Raw genomic sequence first — 12,202 nt, 5'->3', positions numbered from 1 at the left:
GTCATTGAAACTCATTGCAGCATGGCAATGGCTCTGTCTTAGGTTGCCGAGGTCTCCCTTAAGTTTTGTTTCACATTTTTTCCCTCCTCTATCAAGGACCTTCTACTATGATCCTTTGCAGAGTGGTCAGCAGGGGTAGCCAGCACCACCTAGTTCTTTTAGTCTCAGGGTCATGGAGGCTGAGGTTCTCACAGACCATTAATCCTTTGGAGTAATTGTCTCCATATGTAGTCTTTTTCCTTACTTTTCTTTTCTCTGAACGAGGAGAGACTAACCAATAGTTGCACCTTACATGGCTGCTCACAAGTTTTGGAGACTCCAGTCACTACTTAACAAAATAGGATGTAGGACATTGTGTTTGTAGGCCATGTTATGGCAACTGACCTTGATGTCCCCAAAGACTACACTCCTAAACTCCCCAGCCCAGCTCATTCCCTCAAGCCATTTGGTTATGACTAAGAAGTTTCCATAACTTTGATCCCTGCATGCTCTACTATATCCATAGGTACCTTTGCAGCACATGTAAAACCACATGTAGAACTCTCCTCTGTCAAGCCTATTCGTGAATGTAATCCCATTTGCCTTCCCCTACTTGTTCAGCTTGCCTATGTTTATGTGTTAATGGTGTTGCTGTTACTGCAGGGCTGTGTATAATAGCATTTCCCTGTGTAACCTTTAACTCCTGTGCTCCTCCCACTGTCATCCTTTACCTTGATCTTTTTATGCTAACCTCTCCCTGACTGTATACTGTCATTCCCTTCATCCAATTTAATACATGCTTTGTTGTTGTTCTTGTCGTTAAGTGTCTTGGAGTCAGTTTCGACTCATACCAACCATATATAAGGTATCAAAGGAGCAGCTGGTGGGTTGGAACCACTGACCTTGCAGCTAGCAGTGCAGTGCTTATCCTACAGCACCACACCAGAAGTCTAATACTCACTTGTTGTTGTCAGGTGCCATCGAGTTGGAACCGACTCATAGCGACCCCATGCACAGCAGAAATGAAACAATGTCCGATCCTGGGCCAACCTCACTACCGCCGCCACACTTGACGCCATCAATGATGCCACCTGGCTCATCCATGTCGTTGGGAGGTCTCCCTCTTTTTCTCTGACCCTCCACCTTACCCAGCATGACATCCTTCTCCAGCAACTGTTCTCTCCGGACAATGTGTCCAAAGTAGGAGAAACGAAGCCTAGCCATCTTGGCCTCCAAGGAGCTCTCTGGTTGCACTTCTTACAAAACAGATCTATTGGTTCGTTTGGAAGTCCATGACACTTTCCGTATTCTCCTCCAACACCACAACTCAAAGGCATCAATTCTTCTACGATCTTCCTTATTCACTGTCCAGCTTTTGCATCCATATGAGGTTATTGAAAATACCATGGCTTGGGTCAGGTGCACCTTAGTCCTCAAGCTGACATCTCTGCTCTTCAGTGCTTTAAAAAGTTCCAATACTCACTAGCTAGTGATTTATCCTGTCCTCCCAGCCTATGCTTTAACCATCAAAGAATGGTTCTTTCTGTAGGAAAACCTTTTCTTGACTTTTTACAGTAGTGGTCTGATAGATGATTTACCCTGCTGTGATTGACTAATTTCACTCAGCATAATGTCCCCTGAGTTTATCCATATGACTAGGTGGCTAACAAATTCACCATTGTTCTTCAATGCTGCCTAGCATTCCACTGTGTATATGTACCATATTTGTTGATGGGTATTGAGGTTGTTCCCATTTATTGGTAATTATGAGTATAGCTGCAATGAACTTGAGTGTACCTATATCTATTTACATTTGGCTCTTATTTTTCTAGAACACAGTGAGACTGCTGGATCATATAGTATTTCTATTCCAACTTGTCAATCACCCAATGTTATTCTGAGTTCTGGTGTGGTGCTCTAGGTATGGGTGTTGAAGCCGGATGTATCACTGGACTGCAAGGTCATCTGAACTGCAAGGTTGGTGGTTCAAAGCCACCAGCCACTTCTCAGAAACCCTATACAGGATAACTAGGAGTCGGAACACACTTGACGGCACTTAACAACGTCATTTTAGGGAGTGCAATGGTTCCACACGATAAGCACTCCTCAAGGTCCGTGGTTGGAGCCCATCAGCCACTCCACAGAAAAGACTTTCTGCTCCTGAGAAGATGTAAAGCCTCGGAAACCCTATACAGGGTCACTATGAGTCAGAACTGACTCAATGCACTTAACAACGTCATTCTGCTTTAAAATGTGCCTTAATTCCTCCCTTGAACAATTTCCTCAAATACAATATTTCCCTTTAATTCTAAGATATATTTACATTTTAATATTTCTGATATAGTTTCACAAAATCAGTACTAAAATGCTTATCAGCTTCTTTTTAGCCCAAAACCAAAAACCAAACCCAGTGCCACAGAGTCAACTCTTATTCATAGAGACCCTCTAAGATTGCTCCACAGGATTCCTGAGACTATCAGTCTTTATGGGAGCAGACAGCCTCATCTCTTGGAAGAACTGGTCATTTTGAACCAACAACCTTGCTGTAAACAGCCACTTATTAACCTCACTGCACTACCAGGGCTCCACTTTTGAACCCAAGTCATTGTAACATTGAGGGTGTACCTAACAATCAACACCAACTATCAATCACTGGAAATAGGTTATGTTAGTAAGTTGTTGTTAAGTGCAATCAAGTTGACTATAACTCATAGTAACCCTGTATAGGGTTTCTGAGGAGAAGCTGGTGGATTTCAACTGCCAACCTTGTGGGTCACAGTCCAGTGCTGATCCTACAGCACCATGCCACGAGTAATACCTTTAAATATAATTAATGCAAGCAAAAACCACAGCCAAAGAAACATGGTAGTGGTAGTAATGCGCCGTGGAATCAGTAGCAAATATAAAATTATTGTTTAAGCTTCTGAAAGTATTTTGTAATAAAACTTAAAATATACCATATTAAAAGTACTTTGGAAAATGTTAACTAATTAATCCCATAATAGAACTGGGAGGGGTAAAGCAGGCTCCCATAAATAGTTTTACTGATAAATAAATAAATTAAAAGCACTACTCTACAGTTGTCAGTATGAATACTATTAAGATGATAAAAACATTTTATTAAAATAAACTTTTAGGTTAAATTGAAAGAGATGAACAAAATTTCAAAATCACGACTAATTTGTACTGATAAAAGAAATGATACATACACCAGAAAATGCATATAAGCAATGTTGTTGTTGTTGTTAAGTGCCTTCGAGTCAGTTCTGACCCACAGCAACCCTGTATAGTGTTTCCATGGAGCAGTTGGTGAGCTTGAACCACTGACCTTGCGGTTAAAACTTACTTCAAAGTCCAGCGCATTAGCAAACAGCGCCACACCAGGCATGACAATTTCAATAGCCTTAAGGGAATCTTAGAAGTGCTAAAAATGATGTGCATCTTCACTGTAGTGGCTGTTTCATAGGTGCATTATAAATGTCAAAGCTCAACAACTGGTGCATTCTAAATAGATGTACTTTATTCCTGTACGTAAATCATTCCTCAATAAAGCTGATATAAGAAAGGAAAAGGTCCGTGTTGTAACAGAGAACTAAGTGGGGGAGAGGAGGGGAGCAAAAAGAAAATACAAAGGACTAAATAGAAGAATTCACTTTGGTTGTGATTTAAAATTCATGGGACTACAAACCACAAGGTCAGCAGTTCACCAGTCACTTTCTGGAAGAAAGATGAGCCTTTCTGCTCCTGCAAAGATTCACAAACTCAGAAACCCTGTACAGGGTCACTATGTGTTGGAACTGACTCAATGGCACTTAACAACAAAAAATTGTTTTGAAAATAGCAGGAAGAGTAACAAAAGTGTGATCTTCTTAACACTTAAAAATAAACATAAGGAAAAGAATAAAAGAATAAATATAATTAAGAATCAGAAATAAAAGGCACTATCGTTGTCGAAACCGACTCGACAGCACTTAACAACAACAACAACATCATTGTTGATGTTGTTATTAACTGCTGTTGAGTCGTTTCCGACTCATAACAACCCTGTGGTTCAAACCAACTTATGGTCGAGTGCTTATCCAACAGCGCCATACTGTTAGACACCTAAAATTATATGTATTTTCCTGGAGATTTTTTTAACTGAGCATGAATCAGAATTAAGCTGAGTCTTTCTCAGGTATAGCTTTAGTTTAGATCTAAAAAATTCCTTACTGCTGGACTTCTGCGATATGACAGGATTGAAAATTGTATCTAAATTCTATGACTAGACCAAAATACAAAGGTTCCCAGAGCTACCTCAAGAGTCGGACCAGTCCCAACACTTGGGGTCTTCACAATGAAACAGAAAAGACAGTAAACACATACTCAAGACTACCTTTGTTGTCTCTGACTTACAAATGGGGTTCTATTCCAGTGATTCCTTCATAAATTGGTTCTCATCTTTGCTGAATACTCATTTTCTGTATGTTTTCTTTATTTTTCATTTTCATTATTACTGCCTTTTATTATGGATCTTATAATGATCTAATCCTTAAATATTTGCTAGTGAACATCTGAAAATAACACCAGCAAATTATGTGCTGCTCTGCAGGAGAGAGAAGAGACTTTCTGCTCTTGCAAAGATTTAAAAAGCCTCGGAAACCCTATAAAGAGTCGCTATGAGTCAGAACCAACTGACGTCACTTAACAACAATAGCACTTAACAACAACTCTACGTAGAAGTTCTATTACGGCGCTGTAGGATAACCACTGGACTGCTAACCACAAGGGTAACAGTTCAAACCCATCAGCCGCTCCTTGGAAATCCCCTATAAGGTAACTATGAGTCGGACCTGACTCTACAGCAGACAACACCAGCAACAACACTGCATGTAAGGAATCCCTGGTGGCTCAGTGGTTAAGTACTGGGCTTGCTAACTGAATGGTTGAGGGTTCACATGTACAGTCACTCTATGGGAGAAAGAAGAGGCAGTCTGCTCCCATAAAGATTTATAGACTGAGAAACACTATGGAGCAATTCTACTCTATCCTATAGGGACGCTATGAGTTGGAATCAACTCAATGGCAGTAGGTTACTCTGTATGTAGTACATATTACCAACAGTAAGATGTACAAAGAAAAAGTCATAAGTGCAGTTCATTATAACTCAAATACATCCTAAGTCAGGGACTCCCTGTAAGTAGACCATCACCCAATGAAAAACAAGTAATTCGTTAAAAAAAAAAATCATAATGTTTATATTCAAATTTGCTGCAGGATATGAATAGTTTAGAGATTCATACATTGTGTATATATAATTAACAATTTTTGAGAGCTTGCCAGGCTACATTTGCTAAAATTTCACCATCCTACAGTACCTGTAGGCGACTTGTCATATCTTGACAACAGCTGCTCATTGCTTGGACATCTTCGTTTATACTTTCAAGTTCCTGAAAAGGAGAAAAATAACATTAAACACTATTTCCTGTTATTTTTACTAAGTGCCACGGAGCTGGTTTCGACTCATACTGACTACAAAAGCCACATAGGACCCACGTCTGACTTTTTCTGGGAAAGAGACTCAAAGTCAAAACCAGTCCAAGGCCAATTCCTATGAAAGAGGTCAGAAATGCTTCCACCCTATAAACTTCTTTACCCTATTATGACACCAACACCCACCCCACAGTACTGCTTCACATCTGGGTTCAATAATCCATTGAAATGGTCACCCAGAACTCATAACAATGTTCACAGTTATGGGGTTTATTAGAGAAGTGAACAGGGTACAATTCAGTATCAAAACCAACTCAGGATGCAGCAGTTCTCCAGTCAGGAACGTCTTGTCTTCGGCTTCTCAGCCATGTGACCCCCTGGCCTCTGCCCTGCTTGAGCAAGTCATACAAAGCTCTTTTAGCTAGGCTGTAAATGCCCAAAGGGCACATTCTGCAAGCCAGTATCCTGCCTATAGGCACTTGGCTTTACTCAGTCCATAGGCCAAGAGCTGGAAGCTATTCTGTCTCTTCATGCCACGACCTCTGCTGTTGCCTCTGCTGTCATCTCTGCCAACGACTCTTCTGTCACCTCTTGACATCTCATGCTCCACTCATGCTCTTCCTTCTGGATGGTCCTGAGATCTTCAGTCTCTGCTTCTGAGATGGCTTCTTTTAAGCTTGCTGGAGGGTGAAACTAACCAATCCCAGCTTTAAAGTCGTGTCCACCTTATTTGCATGGTCTAGGAGTCCCGGTGTGGCGCTGTGGGTTAATGTGCCAGACAGCAAAGCCATCTGAACTGCAAGGTTGGCTGTCCAAGCTCACCAACTGCTCCTCGGAAATCCTATACAAGGTTGCTATGCGTAGGAACCACCTCGACGGCACTTAACAACAACAACCCAATCACTTGCTAGGAATTACAAAGACTTTGAAAAGAAAAGCCTTATAAAGTAAATTTATAGCACCAGCTGTCTATAGGGTTTTGAGGTTTTAGATTTTCAAGGGAGCAGAAAGCTTCATCTTACTCCCAAAAAGCGGCTAGAGGGCTCGAACTACAGACCTTGTGGTCTGTATCTTATCACATGTATAGTTTATCACATGGAGCCACCACGCTCCTTAAATATTATATATACTATTAAAAGAAATTTCTCTTCTCCTTATTTTACTTTAATCTGTATTTTAGTCCCATAAAGTACTTTTGTCAAGCCTTGACAAGAGATTCAATATTTAAAACTGAAAATTACGACAAATGATACTGTCTAATGCTAAAAAAGATGTGAGGAAACTAATACATTATTTTTTAGGGTGTGGCAATAGGAAAATGGCAAATACTTTAAAAATATGAACACTTCTTAATTCAAGCAGTCTAGTATCAAGGAATTAATTAGATAAGTACATAGTAATACATATACTAGGATGGACAATATAATAAATATGTGAAATATAATTTAACATGATGCAAAACTGCACAAATAATTTATCTGCAGTTTTTAGAAAAAGTATCTTTATACAGAAAACAGAGGGAATACTCTCAATAAAATACTGACCACAGCTATTTGTTTCTATTTCTGACCTCTTTTTTATAGTGAAAAGTCTTTGTTCGCAGTTTTTAAAAAAAGTGTAGACTATGTATAACTTTAAAAAAACTCATGAAAACTTTTCAAAACTCTCCAGAAGTGGAGATGAAGACCTGTATGCCCATTACTCAGTTTCAACAATTTTCAAGCCATTGTCACTGTTATTTCATCTCTCTCCCCGCCCACTTCCTCCCTTGTAACAAAATCAATCATTTTAAAGCAAAGCCAGAGACATCAATTTATCCATAAATATACTGATGTTCTTCTTTTACAAATAGAGACACATCATTTTTGTACCTAATCATTTAACAAGAATCCAATAATATCAAATACCTAGTCAGTTTTCAAATTCCCTCAACTGCCTCAACATTTTTCATTATTTATTAACATGAGGAACCAAATAATATTCATAAATACCAATCAGACTATATTGTTGTTAATGTAAAGTGCCACTGAGTCACTTCCGACTCATAGCGACTCTGTATATGGTTTCCAAGGAGTGGCTGATGGGTGTGAACTGCTGCTCTTGCGGTTCAAATTGACCTTTTGGTCTAGAGCTTACCATACCGAGACTCCAACTGGTCTATAACTGAATCAGAGTATCATCAAACTTCAAGATCAAAGTGCCAGTTTATAGGAAATACTAGGGGTACAGGAGTGTGCTAATGTATTTAACAACAACAAACAGTTATTCTTATGGATGCTTAAAAATCATCCTATCTCTGACCAGTGGAAGCCTCTTCAAGTGAGCTCCAGAGTCCTTTTCATATTCACTCAATAACATTAGATAGCTTCCTTGCCTTAGGGTACTGAGAAGATGGTTCCTTTCCATGGGAAATAGTGTTTAGAGACCAAAATCCAGATGAGTTTATCACTACTGCCTCTTCTTTTTTGTTTTTTCAATGAGCAAAAAAACAATAACATGGCATAATGTCAATTCCAACTCACAGTGACCCTGAGATTGCAAATCTTTACAGGAACAGGAAGCCTCATCTTTCTCCCACAGAATGGCTTACAGGTTTGAACTGCCAACTTGCAGTTACCTGTGCAGTGCTCATCCTACAGCACCACCAAGCAGTAAGTATTTCAGTGAATCTAGCAACTTTCTGTTCAAACTCTCAGCTTATTAGCCTTCCTTCAGTGAAATCCTACCAAAATGTTAAAAAGCTGTCCGTTTTTACTTACTAAGCATTCAGTGAAACCATATATATCACTCTCATACATTTCACATGGAGGTGTGCTAATATTACATAATTTTAAAAAATTTTCATCCTATGCTAAGTACATTGCTCACTCAAGTATAACAACCCATTAGTTTCACATTAAAGTAATCTAATTAATCTGAAAATTTTGTGGTGCTGTGGGATAAAGCATCGAACCACAAGGTCTGTTTGAACCACAAGGTCAGCAGTTCAAATTCATCAGCCACTCCTTAGAAACCCTATACAGGGTCACTATGAGTTAGAACCAACTCGATGGCACTTAACATATGTCATATATACATTTGACAAAGTAACTGAATCTTAATTAATCATCAATTAAGAAGTTGTTATCTAGAGGACATCTATTCAATCAAGATATTTCTAATTCACAACCACTCAGAGAAAAATGTATTTAAAAATCTGAAATTCCTAAGAGAATCGCCTACAACAAATGTTACAAATTTTAAAGAACCAGCCCTAATGGTTTTTAGAATTAGAAATAGAATTACATTAATTCAAATAAATACGCAGATGCAGCAGAAATAAGTCGCTAAATTTTCTATGTGAGCATGGTAATGAATAGCAAATATATTTGATCTAATCTACAAAAATAATACTTAACACAGTGCAGTAAACTCCCAACAAATGTTAAATGAAAAGATCTAGCATACCTCTTTCACGTCCTTGAAAATGTTTACAAATTCTTCATTGATGGCTAAACTTCTACGTTCAATGTCTCCACGCAAATTTCTTCGTGTTCGTAAACTATTTTCAACAAAAAACGCTGAAAGTGCCCTGAGGGCTTCCAACATCTCCTAAATAAGAACAGAAGAAATTAATTTACCTCTAGAAAACTGTTGGGACCAATTTTCAAATAGTTTTCTAATCTCAAGTAGAAATTAAATAATTTTACATAATTTGTTTCTATTAAACAATCCAGAAAATACTGTATAACCATCACAGTACTTAGTAAATTTCATTTCCAGAGCTTACTTGTGTAAAATGACATAAATAAGGGGCTATTTACTGAGGAATTGTTTGTAATAACAAAATATTAGAAATAACCAGACTGCCAGCCAATCTAAAAGTGATTGGTTAAATAAATTAAATTAAATAGGACAAAACTGGCCCATACACTGTAAATTTTTACAGAAGCAGACTGCCACATTTTTCTACCAAGAAGCAACTGTGGGTTCAAACTGCCAATCTTTCAGTTATCAGTGGGGTGCTTTAACCGCTATGTCTCCAGTGTGCCTCGTTTTTTGAAAAATTAGGGGGGTTCCTTATGTACTTACATAGTTTGAACTTCAAGGTATAGTAATGAACGAGCAAGATTTATAAACTGTTGTAATATTATCAACTTTATAAAAAGAAATACATACATGTTTACTTGTGTATGTATAAAGTATCTGAAAAAAATATACAATAAGGACCACTGGTAACCTTCAAGCTAGAAACTGAGTAACTGGAAACAGAACTTGTTGGGAGGTATTTCATTATAAACCTTTCTGTCCTTCTGGGTTATTTGTACTGTGTACTAACTATGCAAAAACAAATAAATTTTTAAATAGCCCAGATTTTCTCTACATGAATGAAACTACACACAAGGAAAAGAGAAATACATTAAGTCACTCAAGGGAGTCCTGGTGGCGCCGTATAATCAGTAGTTCAAACCCACCACCTGCTTCTTGGAAATGGTACGTTGTTGTTAAGTGCCTTTAATTCGTTTCTGACTCATAAGGACCCTGTATAGGGTTTCCAAGGATTTCCTATTCGGGGGTACTACATGTCACAACTGACTTAACAATAACAACAAAGTCCATGTCCATCCTAGTCCTCAGAATCTATGAATCTGTTACCTTAAACTTACATGGCAAAAGAACTATGCAAATGTGATTAAATTAAAAACCCTGAGATGGTAAAGATTATCCTGGATGATCACGGAAGGTCCAATGTAATCTCAAGAGTCTTTATCAAATCGAAGCAGAAAGACCAGAGTCAGAGAAGATGATGTGACTCTAGAAGCTGAGATGAAAGTGATAAGGGTCATGAGACAAACAATGTAGATGATCTCTGGAAAGTGGAATACACAGGGAAATGGGAGTTTTCCTTAGACCCTCACTTAAGGGAACCAAACCTGCTGACAACTTGATCTTAGCCCACTGATACTAATAATGGACTTGTGACTTCCAGAACTGTAAGAAAACACCTCTTGTTTTAAACTACTAAATATACAGGATTGCCATGAGTTAGAACAGACTCAACTGTAACTAACAACAAACTTTAATTTGTTACAGCAGCAATAGGAAACTCTTATAATGAGGCAAGTACTTACAGAGCACAGGGTTGAGAAGCTTTTTAGATAGTGGTCAAAGAAGACTTTCCATGAGCAGAAAGAACAAGCAAAAAGATGCTAAGGCAGAAGAAAGTGAGCGTGACTGAAGACTAGTGAGCCAGTAGAATAGTCCCCAGTAGAATGTGCCAAGAAAAAATACTAAAGGTTTTAAAAAGGGGCATAATGTAATATGTTACATATGCCTCAGTGTTTATTCCATTGAAGAGAATACATGGTAAAGGGGACACAACAATTTAAGTGGGCAGAAAGCAATTAAAATTATTAAAACATTTGACATTGGCTTAAATAAAGATGGTCATTGTTAAGTGTCATCAACTCAGTTCTGACGCATAGCAACCCTGTATGGGATTTGCAAGGAGAGGATGGTGAGTCTGAATCAACAACCTTGCAGTTCAAACTGACTTTGTGGTGCAGCACCACACCAGCACTCCAAATAAAGAATGGTAGCAGGTGGAAAGAAGATGAGATTCCAAACATTTTTTCAAGGCAGAACATAAATTTTAAAATGATTAATGGATTGAATGTTAAAGTGACAGAAAATGAGAGGAACAAAAATTACTCCTACACTTCTGGATTGAGTGTGTAAACAGTGAGGCTCTTTACCAATAGTGGAGGAGGAACCAGATTCAGAAGAAATTAAGTGTCCATATGGCCATGTTAAGTTTAACTTATGGGCGATGAGACAAGATGGCATCCTGGTAACGCACAATCCCTCTACAACAGAGAACAGACAACAACCAACCAGTGAAACAGATACAGATGATAATCCTGTAAGTCTGAGCATCCACTGAGGGGATAAAGAATTGTTGTTAAATACCGTGGAGTCAGTTTTGACCCATAGCAACCCTTTATAGGATTTCTGAGACCCGTCAACCTTGTGATTCAAATGATTTTGCAGTCCAATGCCACACCAGGACTCCAACCTAACCATAGTTCTTCCTTAGTTCTTCCTTATATTGCCTTATATTGTTTGCCTGTCTTTAACCTGATAAATCAAAGAATACCTTTCAGACTATAGAACATTCTGATGAACAGGAAATAAGCTCCTAAAGTCTGCCTAACATCACCCCAGTTGTTGTTGTTGTTGTTAAGTGCCGTCGAGTCGGTTCCGACCCATAGCGACCCTGTACAGGGTTTCCAAGGGTGTAAATCCTTACGGGAAAGCCTCATCTTTCTCCCGCAGAGTATGTATATTAGAAAAGATACCAATTAAAAGGCTCATTGGATGGTAGCCTCTCCAGGCTACTGACTGACAGTAGAGTGAATTGAGATGCAAAAATTAGCGCAAGAGTCTTCACCTGTGAACACTAGCTAGCTTTTCAGAGTTTCTTGTTCGCCCCTCCCCACAGACTTTTTTTTTTTTTTCAAGGAAAAATCACAACATAGCCCTATAGAAACTGAACTGTGTGCATCATTTCACGTTGTTTTCTCCTTTACACCTGACATCCCTAAAATAGCTTGATTATGGAATGGCTAGCTCTGGTAGCATAAGGAGCTCTGGTAGATTGTTGTTGTTGTTTTTAAGTGCCATCGAGTCGGGTCCGACCCATAGCGACCCTGTACAGGGTTTCCGAGGGTGTAAATCTTTACGGGAGTAGAAAGCCTCATCTTTCTCCCGC

General features: G+C 38.7%; 1 protein-coding gene across 1 annotated transcript in view; it reads right to left on the bottom strand.

Annotated features, from left to right (window-relative positions):
• COG6 (component of oligomeric golgi complex 6) overlaps positions 1 to 12,202 on the bottom strand; it is a 117,373-nt gene that overhangs the window by 99,632 nt on the left and 5,539 nt on the right. The window contains exons 2-3 of the mRNA XM_006873715.1: positions 8,899 to 9,042; positions 5,337 to 5,408 (exon numbers count right to left, since the gene is read on the bottom strand). Coding sequence (XP_006873777.1) covers positions 5,337 to 5,408; positions 8,899 to 9,042 — 216 coding nt within the window. The remainder of the gene's footprint in view (positions 1 to 5,336; positions 5,409 to 8,898; positions 9,043 to 12,202) is intronic.

This window comes from Chrysochloris asiatica, unplaced genomic scaffold (assembly GCF_000296735.1).
Source record: "Chrysochloris asiatica unplaced genomic scaffold, ChrAsi1.0 scaffold00250, whole genome shotgun sequence".
Classification (NCBI taxonomy): domain Eukaryota; kingdom Metazoa; phylum Chordata; class Mammalia; order Afrosoricida; family Chrysochloridae; genus Chrysochloris; species Chrysochloris asiatica.
Note: the sequence above shows the minus strand (reverse complement) of the source record. Positions and strands in the feature narration are given on the sequence as shown.